General features: G+C 36.9%; 2 protein-coding genes and 1 pseudogene across 5 annotated transcripts; 1 reads left to right on the forward strand and 2 right to left on the reverse strand.

Moving 5' to 3' along the window:
• Positions 1-1,271: 1,271 nt before the first annotated feature.
• On the reverse strand, positions 1,272-10,391 carry LOC147509357 (uncharacterized). Its single transcript, XM_086597788.1, has 9 exons — positions 10,266-10,391; positions 10,126-10,179; positions 6,231-6,695; positions 5,814-5,930; positions 5,440-5,644; positions 4,807-5,007; positions 4,582-4,682; positions 3,139-3,578; positions 1,272-1,502 (listed from the first exon to the last, which is right to left on the reverse strand). Exons 1-6 carry the CDS (start codon positions 10,389-10,391, stop codon positions 4,940-4,942), a joined length of 1,035 nt encoding a protein of 344 aa, XP_086453914.1. The 3' UTR covers positions 1,272-1,502; positions 3,139-3,578; positions 4,582-4,682; positions 4,807-4,939.
• LOC147509358 (GDSL esterase/lipase CPRD49 pseudogene) lies at positions 1,626-2,003 on the forward strand (annotated as a pseudogene).
• Positions 10,392-10,397: 6 nt separating the features above from the next.
• Positions 10,398-15,864, reverse strand: MBD02 (methyl-CPG-binding domain protein 02). Of its 4 annotated transcripts, none has more exons than XM_086601682.1 (6): positions 15,780-15,864; positions 15,204-15,274; positions 13,134-13,828; positions 11,954-12,007; positions 11,633-11,781; positions 10,398-10,914 (listed from the first exon to the last, which is right to left on the reverse strand). In XM_086601682.1, exons 3-6 carry the CDS (start codon positions 13,793-13,795, stop codon positions 10,655-10,657), a joined length of 1,125 nt encoding a protein of 374 aa, XP_086457808.1. In that variant the 5' UTR covers positions 13,796-13,828; positions 15,204-15,274; positions 15,780-15,864; the 3' UTR covers positions 10,398-10,654. The 4 variants fall into 4 exon arrangements, with proteins under 4 accessions (XP_086457808.1, XP_086457809.1, XP_086457807.1 ...); XM_086601683.1 differs by having other exon boundaries at positions 13,134-13,813; positions 15,737-15,864; XM_086601681.1 differs by having other exon boundaries at positions 15,737-15,864.

Raw genomic sequence — 15,864 nt, forward strand, 5'->3', positions numbered from 1 at the left:
CTTGTTCGGCAACAAGAAATACTTCCATCAATGTCATTGCAGAATTGTATTGGACTTCATAACTACCTTTCTCGAGAAGAACAAGAAAACACAAAAAGCCCTCGACTCCGTAATGCTTTTGCAAATTGTCAATTCCTTTAGCTAAATGCCATAAGGCTCTTGCTGCCATCGCCTTCATCATAGTTTTAGTTCGCGTGGTCTTGGTTCCCTCCCTTTAATACTATTCCCATACATAGAAGACATGCTTGGTCCGATGATTCCGGGTATCTTTGGTTATTCTCGCTTCACACTCCCACCATTGCTCTTCGCATTGTTCACATTATTCTGCTTCTGCTGTTGTTGTTGTTGTTGTTGTGGTGGTGGTGGCCTCGAATTGGTCTTGGGCATGTTGGTTGCCATGGTAGTGCCAAATACTCAAACTTCACAAATGGAGGAATAGCATTCGGTGTCGTTGTCGCCGTGTTACATAGTTATCTTCACCATTGAATTGAGTTTTATACACGATTTTGAATGTCTCCGGTTAAGCTCTTCTAAAAATCAAAAGAGCAATGTTTCCTAACCCAAGTGTTTCATCAATAACATGTAACATCAAAGAAATTCTTGGAAACTACACAAATGCTTCCTAGCTAGACTTACATGAGATGTGAAGGCCATGAAACTCTTGGATGCACCTCTTTCCATGAGGTTGAGCACCTTCAATGCTATAATAAGAACACCTTTATATACGGATCCAAAATTTCCCATACCAATCAAGTTTTGTGGAGAAAACCATTTCCGTTAGAGACTACTTTTCCAAAAGAGTTTTAAAGAAAGATTTGCTCGGCGCTTTTGCTTCAAACAAAATGCAAGAAACAGAATGATATACTTAAAGGAGGGAGAAGAACACCAAGTATCACCTTTAAAGCAAGAGACATTTCCTTTTTCTTTGACATTTGGATAGGGCATTTCGGCAAATGAAGTTCGGTAACACCCCCGCATAAGTTACTGTTTCCACCAATTGAATATGCACTCACATTTTCAAAGATCCCTCTTATTGGTACGTCACCCTCAAAGTTATTGAATGATAGATTTAAACTTTCCAGAGCACCAATATCAGATATTAAAGATGAAGAGGAGGCTAGACGACCAAGCTCCGAATTGAGAATCTCGAGGTCACTGAGGAAGCAAGTAATAACAGGGAAGGCAGACATAGACTCTGTACCAACTACAATGCTAAGCACTCTTGATACGTTAGTGTCAACATTCACACAGATTCTTAGGACAATAGCTGCTAAAACACCAAATGTAAAAGGAATTATGTATCCTAAGATACCTATTGCTATGGCTCTCCTTCCAGATTGCAAAATAATGTTATGATCCATTTATACTCCAATAAGAAATTGGAAAATTGTGAAGCCAAACAATCCAAAAGTTTCAAGTACAACTTTTCCTCTGTCTGGGAATACTATTCTTGTGAACTCCTTACTCTGACCGAGGAATGAAGGACCGAGCATCAGACCACCCTGAAAACATCGACAGAAATAATAATGTCAGTAGCACGTACATCGTAGACTTAAGTATACTTTTCCTTTTGTTTTCATAGTGACGCAAGAGTATGTGCCTGTGTTTTACTATTTGGCCTCTATATGCCTTTTGACTCGATTGGATTTGTTTATCGTGCAAATTTTAAGCTCCTTCGCTCCAATGAGGCCTGCCAGAGATATTCAGAAGCTTGTATACAGCTCTGCAGAGATATGGGAGTGAAGGTTATTGATCTCTACACAGCCATCCAGAAAACAGATAGTTGGAAAACTTCATGTTTTATAGATGGTGTCCATTTATCTTCTGGGGGTAGCAAGATAGTAGTGGATGAGATACTGAAGGTCTTAAAGGAAGCGGAATGGGAGCCGAGCCTATATTGGAAGTCCTTGCCGTCTGAATTTGCTGAGAATCCTCTTTCTGCTCACAAAGAGGGTGCCATAAACGCTGATGAATGGACCTTATACAGGGAAAACTGGCATTAAATTTATTATTCTCTTTGCTCATAATGTTCAGATGAAAAAGTCTACTATGTTTGTATTGCATACGCAACATCTAAAGAAATTCAAAATACGTTTAAGTTGCCAATGAAAGAATATATCAGTTCAATAAGAGGCTTCAACTATTAAATGTAATTTCTGATCAAATTCCAAATGGTGCGGTTCCTTGGCTTTTGTCTCTGATCATACATGACGCACTGCAAAGACCGCGTTCTCTACAGCTTAACCAGCTACCAGTATAGAATATCAGAAAAGACGAAGTTGAAGGCCAAGTGCCCAACACTACCTTACATAAACATCCATTTGAGATTGTTAAAGATCTCTACCACTGGAGCTAACATTGATATTTACTATCATCCATGTTTTAGTTTCCCAAAATGATCATATATATTCTCTCCTTTTTGTAATTCAAAACTATCCTTTTAACTATTTTATCAGGACAGGATAGAACTGCAATACTCAAATATGTTAATCAAGTCATTTTAAGGGCCTCCACATCGTGCGCCTAGATTACTCTGAATTATAATATTAGCAGCTTTGATGAACCTAAGGTTAAGGTATCAAAAGAATGTGTTCCTTATCTTGCAAACAATATGAGTCAGAGCCTTCTCTATTTATAATTAACTTAAACCAACGATATACAAATAGGAATTTTGGGACACCAAGACATTCTAATTAGATTTCAACACCGTTACCTAATCAAATTTGGAAACCAATTTATCACCTTCAATCTATTTCTATTTCTATTTATTTTCTATGGACTAAATTAGAAACCACCTAAAACCTATGAGAGAGTTCTTCCCACGTGGATCTCTATTTTGTACAGAGAGTTCTCTCACACGTAAATCTCTATTTTGAATAGGAATTTCCCTGCCATAATTCCACAAGACACTTCAAAGAAATTTCCAAATTAAATTTCGAAGATTCAAATCAAATCTGATACAGATTGTATAATACACTGTTGTCCAAACAAATCTAATCCAAGTTATGTATGCTTCCAAACAAACAAATCTAACAATACCTACATTTTCCCAGACGTGCATGCATTCTAAAGAGATTTCTTCTACATTAATCATTACCATGTGTGGTGCTCCCCATTTGTGGAGTCATTGAGACTTACCTTCAAAAGTGATTTCCCAACCTGGTTGTAAACTTGTAATGCAGCTCTATCCTTGCAGCTAAATCAGCTGAGAAGTTAGCTTCTACATGAGTTTTCAATGGGTAATAAAACTCTTTCAGCCGGCATTCTCTTCCAACAGGCCTGAAGATCCAAAGGAATCAGACATTCCCTGAAGCAAAGGCTGATATAGCTGCAGATCTGTCGTCTTCAAGCCAAAGATTATACCAGCCTTTCCTTATAGTACAACCCGTCAGCACCTGCTCTTTGAGCTAGTGCATAGAATATACCCCTGATGAATAAGCAAAAGAACATACCCTGTTACTGTTCAACGAAGAAATGTCATATAGCGGAGGCCAATCCTCCTTCTCAGCCAACAAATGAGCAGCATCTTTAAAATGTTTCAAGGCGTGACTCTCATCAAACATCCATGGGAATATCATCTGTAGTAGTAAACCAAGATGTCAATAAGATGAATCCAGTAAATACAGTAAACACCTAATAGTATGTCTTTGAGGCGGCAGAAATTATACAAAAAGAAAATAAAAAAGAGAACAGGATGCCTTTGGGTAAACAGAAAAACTACTTTTTATGTGAAGGTTATGATTTCTACCTAATAGTATGTCTAGCTGCTTCTATTAGCTCCCATGTAAAATGCATATAATAGTTTTATTAATAGAGATAATCTAATGTGACAGAGGCTCTTAAAAGTATCACCAAATGACCACATGCTTCTATTCTAAGGGAATACTCATGAGACACAGTCACCCTGGAATACTCATTATTTTCAGAGAGACAAATACTAATACGTTACACAAAAAGAATGCAAATATTAAAATTTGGAATATAATCCAATATAGCTTAGCTTGCTCTATTTGGATATACCGATATACTAAAAATCATCTGTGAGGAGAAACCTGTGAGAATTCAACATGGGGGAAAATGCAACTAACCAACCAAATATCTAATGCAAAACTTCAAAATTCTGGAAAAACAACAGCAAACCTAAAGAAGAACTCTAGGCTCAACTACCTTGGCTACAATATTAAAGATCTCAATTCCAGGCAAGAACATACGCACCGGATGATAAGCCCAGGCTGCAATGACCTAAATCGAGTTATTTATGCTCAATGCTATATTAATTTCAATATGCTAGCCTAGAACGGAAACAATAGGCCATATAATCTCGACAAAGCATACATTTAATAGGTTTTGTAGAATATAGAATAGGTGCCTTAAGCAGTATTCATCGTTGCTGCTCCACATGCGTACAGACTATGAATGTTCTTAAAGATCATAACTTAAACAGTTTAATGTGTACATAGTAATTAAAGTCAGCAGCTCCGTTTGAAGTTTACAAAGTCTAATGCAAATCAGCAAAGGTTTTGGGAAACAACTTGTATAGTGCAAGATAACTAACAAAGTTTAGAATTAGTGTGCTTTCACCTTCTTTTACCCTTCTGTCGCTTCTGGCAAGCATCATACTTATGCACCATGTCTTGAATCCCTGCAAAGACCACACTACCAACTCTAATGTCGTCTTGTACCTGTGTTACAATGTTTTTTGTGTTTAAGCTTTCTTCACAACATACATGAGCTAAAAATGAGAATAACCACCTAGCTAATTTAAAACGTTGTAGATGTTCAAGAATTGCAAAGATGAAAACATACCTAAGTTAGTGAGTTTCTTGGCCTGAGTTATGACTTTGTAAATCTTCGTGAACTCCGCATGAATACAGGCTGTTTTACCACGACTGATGTTACCATTTTTTGTCGGTGAGAATGGAAGTTAGAGTCACCCTCCTCAATCTTCGTCTAACGAATCAACTGTATTAAAACTCGGTAAATCATATTTGTCCACCTTTAAACACCCTGATAAAGATAGAGAGAGCAAATACAACAGTATGAGCATCGCAGAAGGTCTCCAGTTTCTAAACCATGACAATGTTGCCAATTCTAAAAGGAGTCTATGCTTTGGCATGAGAATTTGGGATACATGAACTACCATAATTCACAGGTGCAAGGGCAAACTAATAGGTTTACTTCAAACTCCAGGATCAAATGAACTTCATAAAATCAAGATACAACAGGGACTGGGACAAACACTGTTCACCAAAAGGATTTCCTCTAGTCCATTTTCTATGATACATTATACTCATGTGCCAAATTTTCAATATTTGGATAAGTACAACATTGATCATCGTGGTTGGCAACTTGGCATTCTACATTTTAGTATCTTTGTTTACAGAAATTCATTCTGCACTTGATCGATTAAAAAACAGCATCAAATGAAAGTAAGCTTACTTGATATCAAGGCCTTGGGTCGGGTCTTGAACAATATCCGATGACGTATAATTCCAATTACTTCCAATTCTACCCTTGATGAGGTAGGTTCATCAAGCTTGCTTGGGTCCCCATCTCTTTTTTTCTTCAATACCAACAATGGTTTTTTCAAGGACATTCTTGATCCAGACAGTTCATGGTACCCAACAGTGAAAGTATAATTCCCCTGAAAAGAAAAAAATTGAATCAGTTAATTCGACGAATCAATTTGGATCCCCCCATTTTCAATCAAACACCTTTACCATACCCAACCCCAATTCGGGATGGACCAGATGTTGTTAATTAATATATTGTAAAGAGATGTTTTCAAGAAAAATGAAAAATTAAGACTTTACCTGAAACGAAGAGCGGCAGAGGCGACCAATTTCGAGGTTTTGAAGACGATCTTGAAAAGAAGGTTGAACTTCAACTACGCCTTGCATTTCTACGATTGCCCATTCTGCACACAACTTCTGTAAATAAAATTTTGAAAATGAAACACAAACGCTGGAGTTGGAGGCATTGGACTCAGAAGGGAGATCGAATACTCTATTCGTTCTCAAGGATGCAGAATAACAATAATATTTGTAAATAAATCTTTGAAAATCAGACACACATGTTTTTTGCTCTCAAGGAAAAAAATCCTATAACTAATCAATTCCAAATGCAGTATTATGCAGAATAACAGTAACTAAAAGACTTGATGCAAACAACATATAAACAAAAATAACAATACATGCAACTTTAAGTCAAGGGAAGTGAAAGTATATTACCGCCTTCTTTCCTTGTGCAGGGACTTCAGGCCTCAAATCCTGACCAATACTCTTACTTTCCAAATCCCAAATCTTAATCCCATCTTCCGTCCCGGCACATAGCCAATACCTATTAGGACTAAAACAAAGCGCATAAATAATCCCACCAGCATTAAGCAAATACAATCTCTTCCCTTCAGCCAAATCCCAAAGCAAAGTCACCCCATCCTTCCCACCGCTTGCACAAAGCGACCCATCAGGTGAAACAGCCACCGTATTCAAATAGCCAGTATGACCAGCCAAAGTAGATTTCAACTTACAATTTGATAAATTCCAAACCTTCACTGTCCTGTCCCACGACGCAGAAACAATCGTGGGATTCTCCACAAAAGGAGAAAACTTTACACTACTGACCCAATTACTATGCCCATCAGCTTCTTGAATTATGTACTTCCATTCACCCAGCGTATTCCAAAGCTTAATAGTCTTTTGGAAGATTTTAGGAAGATTTAATTGAACTTTCGCCAAGAGTAGTAGAAGGAAGCTTCTTCAAAAGTGCTCGCTGTTGGACTTGCAGTTCCTAAAAAGCATGCTTCAAAGTCATTAAGAACACTTCAGAGGAGGATATTCTGAGAAAGGCGTCATCTTGAGAGAGTTTGAATTAATGATGAAGGTGGTGGAGATATCTGTTGTGTGGTTATCTTCAAATGCAGTTCTTCTTCATCACTTGATCTCTGTATTTGTGGTAGCTTCTCAGAAGAAATTATTGTCTGTTCTTGAGAGTTCAATTATTTTGGAAGAAGAATGAGAGAGAGAGTTTGAAAGAATAGAGATAGGTTTTTAACTATTTTGGGCTACGGTACGAACAATTGAAATAGTGCGTAGAATTCATTTTTTTAGATAAAATCTGATGTGTCAGTATGAGAGAAAAAAAAGGGGCTGACGTGGGTCACTGGGAGCATTCTCCACTACTGAGTATTAATGGTCTTTGATAAGAGGAAACTGTCAATATCAATTATGACTGTATGTAGTATCGCCATTTCAAACGAGTAGTATTTCAGGTATATCAATTTTTTGTGGCAAGTGCAGAACAAATTATCGTAGTCCTTCAACAACCACAAGTTGAAAATACGTACATCATCGTCGCCACCACTAAACATACGCAAACATCCTTCGCAAGTAAGCAGATATTTCTAACTAGAATTTGTGAACTTCTTTGGGTGCACCAAAATTCTCATTTTTTATGTCAAACGAGATTATCATACCATCAGAATTCCAGTTTAAGGCTCCGTTAACATGTATGGATTTGCCCTCAAGACTCAAGTGGAGTGTACTTGTTATAGGACTGCATGAACTGTCCTCTCCCAATGTAAAGATTAGTCACGGGAAACTATCAACGTTAACCACTTTATTCATCGTAGCCTAATCCGAACTTGACATAATAACCGCGATCAGTAGTGAGGGTTATGCTTTATCCCGTGGTTGGATTGAAAACATGTAAATCCATACGTCTGGGGATAATGGTTCCAAATGTAGAATAACAAATCAAGCCATTGCACTATCGCAGTAGACAACATTATGAACTCATCCTGCTTATTGAAGCCGTTACAAATGTTGGTTGACTGCAACTACATGTCTAAGATAACCATTACCAACTGATAGGTAAAAGCACGCCGCCTTATTGCTTAGAATACATTATAATGAAGATAGGATTTTGGATTAATGAGCACCATTGCTTGCAGAAAGATTTGAATCTGGAGACTTCGCAGGTAGTCTAATAAGTATTTCGAGCAGCAGATCATACCGAATAGAATATCGTGAGGATTTAGGAACTCATCATCACACCACCACATGATCCTCCTTTTGTTTCCATTCTTCCATAACTTGACGATCAAGGAAAGGAATGTCATTCGTATTCGATCAGAACCTTGTCAACCAAATGATCAATCCAGTTATGTTGGTGCCCCTTTTCATTTTTGCCCCTTGGGTTTTTTGAAGCTCCATTATTTTGGTACCTCCTTTTCATTTAGCTTGTATACTGTATCTGCCTACTTTGGGCTGACTACCAGTCATTGTTGTTCCCAGCAAACTTTGAAAGGAGTATTTTTCCTGGGCGTCCCCACTGAAATCTGTTTCACTGCAAGTAGGCTTGAGCACTTCTATCAGCAGATTACTCGTACATAGGCTGACAGACGACGTCCATAATAATAATTATAAAAGAATCCGGGCCTGATCAGACAGCTTTGTAAGTCATTCTCATTAAAAACGGGAAGAGTTAATGGAAGTCGTGAACCCATGAATGCAAAGATTGAAGGACCAGTGTATACGTTGTCAGCTTGAAATCATATCGAAAGTATATTGTTAGCCCTTTTAGCAGTTGTACAATTCCTCCTGCCATTGCTAGTTTCAATAAATTGGTGATTTGGAAAGCCCATGAACACTAAACATCATAGATTCATAGCAAGATGGGATTTGATAAGAACATAAAGCAGTTAGGAGGTGGTCAGTTACGTGCACGGTCTCCATTGTTGTTTGAGCAATGTGGACAGAGTGGATGCCTCAGTAATGTATATTACAACCACTTGTCTCTACCTTTTATTTGCTACTATTTGGGATTTGTCTCTGCGTGAATGTCATTTCCATCTCCACCTATCTCTTTTTGATAACTCTAAAACACCAAGAAAAGAAAACTTCACGAAGGCCCAATCCCAATTGGCAATGATTAATGCTAACTTGCTAAGTCTTAATGCTAACTTGCTAAGTACATTTTCTTTGATGTATAGCTTTAACTTGTGTACAAAAAGTGGTTTCAAGCCAATAAAACTGGCAGTCCAACCTCCCAGAATGAACGTTTTCAAATATCCAAATCTCTATATATCACAAATTGGATTACAGCTGACTGGACTTCGATTATGGTTGTCAACTAATCCAACTATTTCAGAAATTCTTTCTCTAGTTCTCTACGTTTAATTCCTCTTTTATGTAGAGTTATTACGCGTAAACATTGTCACCAAATACGGGTTTAAAACGCGTTTAAAACCCGAGATATTGTCAAGGCGTCTGGTTCCAGTTTAAAACCCGGGTTTTTCAACAAAACGAGTTTTAAACCCGTTTTAAACTTAAAAAAAACCCTCCCGCTTAAAACTTTTTTTTTTTTTTTTTTTCTAAAAGAAAACGCTAGAAAAGAAAAGGATTATGGAGTTTACCTTTTTGAAGAGTGGGCGTTAGATTGACTTATTGAGACCGTTCTATTTTGCTTTAGACTATTAATAATTAATTGAAAATTTTAAAGTTATTAACTTATTTGTAGTACTTAATTATGCCATTATGGTTGGTAATTAGTAGTATCTTATTTTGAATAGTGTTTTGGCACTGAATCTAAAACTTCTAGTATTTGGATGAGTAATGATAATTTGATACTTTCATGTATTTGAATTTTCTTTTCATTTGTATTATTATTATTTTTATTTTATGTGTCTATTTTTTTTTTCCACTTTTATAGAAAATCAAACTCCTTATCTATTATATTATTTATCATCGGTTTTTACCGTTTCTTTTACGTATTATACGTTTTAAACCCGTTTTACCGTTTTAAACCCGTTTTTTATGCCCCACGTTTTTTTACGCTTTTTTTTTTCCGTTTTTTTCCCGAGACGTTCCGTTTAAAACACGAACTAAGTTTTTTTCAAGTATACCGTTTTAAACCCGTACCATACTTGGTGACAATGCGCGTAAATAACGTTAAACCACTTACATTAGGCTGTTAATAACCCAGCTTGGACCTGCCCCAAGGCCCAGTCGGGTCAAAGACAAAGTTGAAAGATTCTAGACCGACGAAACCATTGGCAAAAATAAAATCATTTCCCCCTATTGGGTGGGGGGGGGTAATACTAGTTAACCCTATTTTTTAAGTTGCCAAGTAGATGCCATGCAACTGAGTTTCAATTTCGAAAGCAGCAAGACCTTCAACCTGTGGCATAGGCGCATAGCAGGATGTAAACATGGAATAAAAGTCCGTCACACGAAACAAATTATTCAAAAAGTTATGGATAGCACATTGGCACGCTCTTCAAGAACTCTGCACTTGGGATCACGAAGTAGAGGTTGAGATAAAGCATTGGGTGTATAAATCCATTTCAAAGACAGCAAATAGAACTCTGAGATTCCTTGGTATGGCGACATATAGGCAGCATGCTAGAGTAAAGATACATTAACTGGATATTCACAAAACACTAGATAATATCAAAAAGATTTTCCGGATTCGATATGACATTAACATAACTATTATAACTTACAGTACCCAACCAAATTCGAACCACTCGGTCCAACCCGTCTCTTTGCTACTTTCTTCAAAAACACATAACATCCTATGGTATAACAAGCCAAAAAGGGGCAAAAACAGGTGGAAAAGTCAGACACCTTACAGTTAAGGAAGCAGTGTCACCCTATAGCTGAGGCTCTTCTACCTTGATCAGGGGCTGATTAGATGGAGTATGATTTTTATGTTTGTGCTTGGACGGTGTCCTGGCTTTCTTCTTTCCTGCTAAGGGTATCATTGGTAAAAGGGGGGATGGTGACCTGGATGCTTTCTTCTTTCCTGAAGGTGCCTTGGGTAGAACAGGTTCCTCATATGTCGCTGACATCCCTGGTTGACCCAGTTGCAATTCTGAACCATTGAGAGGACTGGCCCATGACAGAGGATTCACTGCGGTAAAATAAATAGATCTTATTAGTACCCTACTACCCTTTTAGTTGCATGGTAGAGTCTTGCATGCAAAAAAATAAGCCTGCTGCAAACAAAAACTACATCTGCCCTATTGTTCTCATCTGGTAAAGTGAAGGCCATCTAAATTATATGTATCTTTAGTCCAAGAAATTAACCCAGTAAAAGGATGCCTAGGAATACAAGGAAATAAAGACGGAACCAAGGTTGATTCATGGGGACTGTGATTGCACACACCCGTTCTTTAAGTTTAAGCAACAGTTCTGGCAGAGATGAAAATGAATGCTCAAAAGGTGTTTGTATCCTTTTTTCAAGAAACAGTTTTTAGGTGTTTTTGAGAAGCTGGGAGACAGAGACAGCAATTGTCCTCCTCACAGTCTGTTCCTCTCCTTCAAACTGACACCTGATTTCAGGATAAATCAGTTTCCAAGGAACAGATTACAGGGGCATATTTCTAGAAGAAAATATAGCTGTCCAGTGTACACAGTTCACTGTTCTCATCCTTCTCAGGGAAAATAAAATAATAAAATAAAATCCAACCCCACTCCCATACGTGAAAATTCCATGCAAACCGGAGAACTGAACCAGTTAATGTTACATGTTTTGGCTCGAAGAAGAGTTTTCTTCAATTCAAACCACAAACAATGAGATTTTGATGAGGCCTTTCCTCTTCTAATTAAGTTATGACAATTACACATACCATCAGAAGGTTCAAGATGCCTTGTTATTGAAAATTCGTTACGTGGACGCTTCCTCACATAGTCCTCCTGCAATGGTTTTGGTATTTGAAATGAAAACTGGGACATATTCACCCCATCTCTCAGATACTCCGGATGATCAAGCAGATATCTGTATCAATACACAGCAACAAATCAAATGAGTAACAGTATGGGAAAGGCACTAATATCAAGACTGCAAGCACTGAACCACAAAATTAACAAATTCTTCCCCAGCTTTCCTTGCAAAAAGAAAAACAAATAATTAAAAGCATATTTAATGGTTATGATCGGTGGAAACGTACTTCTGGATCTCGACCATTGAGCGGAATCTCTTGCCTGATGGTGCCATATAATACCTAAAATGTAAGAAAGAAAAAGTCGTTTTAAGTGTAAGATGAGTTGTGAACTACCTTAAAGGAAACTACAAATACAAAATCGTCTTCACAACAAATTCAACTTGACCCTTGAGAAAACTTAGTTTTAAGAATATGTCCCAAGTATATATCATAACATTCACGACTGTCTTTTAATTAACAATATATTCATATGGAGAACATTTGTGTTATGTTCAGGAATGAAACTGATATAGTATCAAATGAAACCCATCCAGCTTTTTTTTTGGCTTAGTTTGGAAACCTAATTAACCCAGGCATGTCAGATCCTCACCAGGCTTCAAAGAGGGGAACCTTAAGTGCAACCACCGCCAATAAACTCACAGGGAAGCTAAATTTTGAGTGAATAAATGGGGATTAGAGTGGAAGGAAAAATCATCAATCCCATGACATGTTCCTAGATGTACCCATGTTTTGATAATGGAAGGTCTTGATAACTTTCTGAATCTTCACAGGTAATAATTAATTCGCGTAAAAAACTCGTTATAATGTTAAGACACAGAAAACATTGAAACTGCGGTGATCGTCAGTGCGGAGAACTTCAAAATATATGTATGTATTTAGTAATATTTCACATTCAACAAGATGCAAATGGACTTTCAAGTTTCAACCCAAAATGCATGAAAAATCTTCATATTTTGCTCTTTTCGTTGAAAGGCTCACCCACACATGTAGAATCTTTGATGCAACCATGAAAATACTAGGTGTTGAATGAGTGAATGGGAATCAAGGCTGCAAGGAATATTTATCAATCCCATGAAACTACTAGATGTAATACTGGTTTGAAAACGGAAAATCTTGGCACTTTCTGTTTCTTTATTGATTCCTATAACAAACTTCGCACAACATAGAGCAAATTTGAAAACTTCATTCAAAAGTAGCGTCAGCGTCATAAATTTCAAAATTATGTATGTGACGAGTACTATTCCATATCCAACAAAAAGTAAGAAAGTTTTAACTGGAGGTTCACAATGCATGTACGATCTTTATGTTTTTCACATTTAGCATGGACTGCAAGATTTAAAATTGAATTTCCATTCATAATCAAGAGAATGTAACCTAAAATAGGACAGATAAACAGAAAACATACACGTCTGCAAATCTGGTGCTTCCTTCTCCTCTAATCCTCAGTTCTCTTTTCCACCCTTGGGGAGGCTGAGAGATATTGGGTTTGTCAATCGCCCAGACGCGGCTACCATCTTGGGAGATGTCAGCAGGATCATCACACGAGATATCAGGCCTCCACTCACGAGCTATTTCACAAACAAAAGGTATCTGCAATATACTTTCTCGGATTTCTTCATACTTCTCTTTTGTTGGGATCAGCCTCCATTTAAAACAGCTTGCACACTGAACAGTAAATGCCCCTACAGAGGGTAAAACTCTTGAAGGAGGAGCTGGTGCATAAGCTTGGACAGGTTGAGGTTCCTCTTCAACTGTACCATTTGCCTCAGGGTTATAAAGCACCAACTGATTTTGTCCATTGTCATAAGATTGGTTTTCTTGCTCCATGATCTGTAGTTCAACTTCTTCGTCATCTCCCAAAAGAGAAGCATTCAAGGGTTTTTCAAGGGTGTCCTCCAAGCGACTGGGGGAACTAGATTCAGCAAGTTGACCTTTTTCCTGCTTCACAATAGAGGAAGCATCCCTAACATTTGATTCTTCATCATTGCCTAATTTCGAAGCATCTCCCAAATGTGAGGCTTCTTCCCTCTTCACCTTAGGGGAAACCTTTACAGGAGGTGACTGCATCTGGATGGATCTCTAATCCTGTGATATAAAATTCTAGGAAAAGGTGTGCATGAATAAAGTTTCAAAAGAAATTATATGTAAGGTAACTGCATCAGCATTTCTAGAGAACCTTAAAAAACATACATAAACTTTCAATGGAAATCAATAAATGACATGATGTTACAGCAATAAAATATTTCTAAATTTGATCAAAATAAATAAGACACACGGAGGTAGAACTTTGTACCGCAAAAAGTTGACATTATTAAACAACAGCCACATTACAAATCTTTTGACTAAAATCTAACAACTGCCATGAAAGGTCTGCATCTAAACACAAAGTTCCCGATGATGATTCTAAGATCAAACTGAAAATTTTAACTACATTTTTACTTAATGTTATGAGGCTGATACTTCTAGAAACCAAGTATTATCGAAATCAGGTTGATTGTATTTGTACTGATACAATTTAACAAATTCAATTAATTAAGACAAACAATCTTTCCATATCAACACATGGTGTATGTACGCCTTGGTTTTTTCAAAAGTCGAAACCTCTGTGTTTGCCACCTCATACCAGTTAACTACAACACAAGTACCCATGTCATTACTTCGTTGTTTTTCTTCTTACAGAGTGCTCTACTGGATGGCATAAGTACTACTAAGGATCTATGTTGTCAGGGGTGAGGTGACGCAAGGCACCACAGCAACTTGGGGCGCCTTGGCGACGCCTTTGACAGCACTGCATTAGGGATCAGGTTCTATGATTGGTTTATCTACTTTAAATGTATCACACTGCAGATTAAGAAATCATTTATTGAGAAATATCTATACTATCATCATCATTAAAGTGCGTTGTATATCTAAAACCTGATAAAATAAATTACGCGGGGAAGAAGCTATAACATAAAATTCAATAGACACTTTCATTTCGGTTCAGTTTCAGTAAAAGGTGAGTGGGGTACAAGAATTAGTGACACAACAACTAGCTTCCAGAGATGTACACGTATTAACTAACCATTCAATCCGTGATTTTGGACTGGCGTCAGCAAATCCTATAAATAGTTATATATTGAGTCAATCAATGACAAATGGCTAAATGATGTAATTTCCGTATTGTACCATAGGAAAAGCAACTTGAGACAGTTACCACATTCCTAAAAATGACAAACAACTATATTCCTTATGAGTAACGACAACTACCAATCTAAAAAAAACCTACTTCACTAAGTGTCATCGTCTATATTATACTAAAATCAACAGAGTTACGTTTTCAAGGAAAAGGGAAAAAACTAGCAAAACAAAGCAACATTCCCAGGACAACTGATTAACAAGCAAAACCATCACATAACAATATTCAAGACAAACATGCAAGATCTACTACTTAAAATATTATGAACGAACTGAAAGTCAGATTACCCTAACTAACCTAATTCAAGAGTGAACCAGTTATAAACTTGTCTTCAGATAATTAAGCTGACATGCAACAGCTAATTTGGCCTGCAAATGCCAAAACCAACATAATCAAACCCTTGATAAAAATGCTCAAATCATAATAGATCTAGCATTGACAGAAACCAAGATAACAAACATGCATAGCAAACATATAGAAACTCAAAAAAAAAAATAACATCAAATTTTATCTCAAAATCAACCCACGCCACGTAAATTATCACAGCTTGCTTCAAGTCTTCAACATCAAAACTAATAAAATAATAATAATAATAATAATAAAACACATCTCAATGAGCTAAGAAACGTTAAAGCAGCATTGATCGGAAAAATCTAAGCTAAACATCCATTGATTTCATTAAAACCCTAAACACAACCTTCAAACCAAAGCAAAGGAAAAAAAAAAAAAAAAAACATGAAAACAAAGATCTCAATGAGCTAAGCAACATTACGACAACAGTTTAAGATAAATCGAACAAAGCTCGAGTTTTAAGGTGAGTTAAATCGTACGGTTTAATAAATAAATAAAAAAGGTGGTGTTTAATGACTTCACTCTTTTCTCTGGTGTTTTTTCGTTCTCCTCGATTCTCAAACAAATTAAAAAAAATAGAAAGTGAGAAATGAAAAATGAAAATTTT

Source organism: Coptis chinensis, chromosome 3 (assembly GCF_015680905.1).
Source record: "Coptis chinensis isolate HL-2020 chromosome 3, ASM1568090v1, whole genome shotgun sequence".
In the NCBI taxonomy this organism is placed as follows: Eukaryota; Viridiplantae; Streptophyta; class Magnoliopsida; order Ranunculales; family Ranunculaceae; genus Coptis; species Coptis chinensis.

Bases quoted from the DNA above. Each gene is read 5' to 3' on its own strand.
- LOC147509357 (XM_086597788.1), bottom strand. From the start codon at position 10,391: ATGTCGCCATACCAAGGAATCTCAGAGTTCTATTTGCTGTCTTTGAAA. The intron at 5,931-6,230 runs GTAATATACTTT...TTTTATTTACAG, and splicing joins CTGCACAAGGAAAGAAGGCG to AAGTTGTGTGCAGAATGGGC. The intron at 5,008-5,439 runs GTAAGCTTACTT...TATCTTTATCAG, and splicing joins ACCCAAGGCCTTGATATCAA to GGTGTTTAAAGGTGGACAAA.
- MBD02 (XM_086601682.1), bottom strand. From the start codon at position 13,795: ATGCAGTCACCTCCTGTAAAGGTTTCCCCTAAGGTGAAGAGGGAAGAA. The intron at 11,782-11,953 runs GTACGTTTCCAC...GTATTGATACAG, and splicing joins TCAATGGTCGAGATCCAGAA to ATATCTGCTTGATCATCCGG. The intron at 10,915-11,632 runs GTATGTGTAATT...ATTTTACCGCAG, and splicing joins GCATCTTGAACCTTCTGATG to TGAATCCTCTGTCATGGGCC.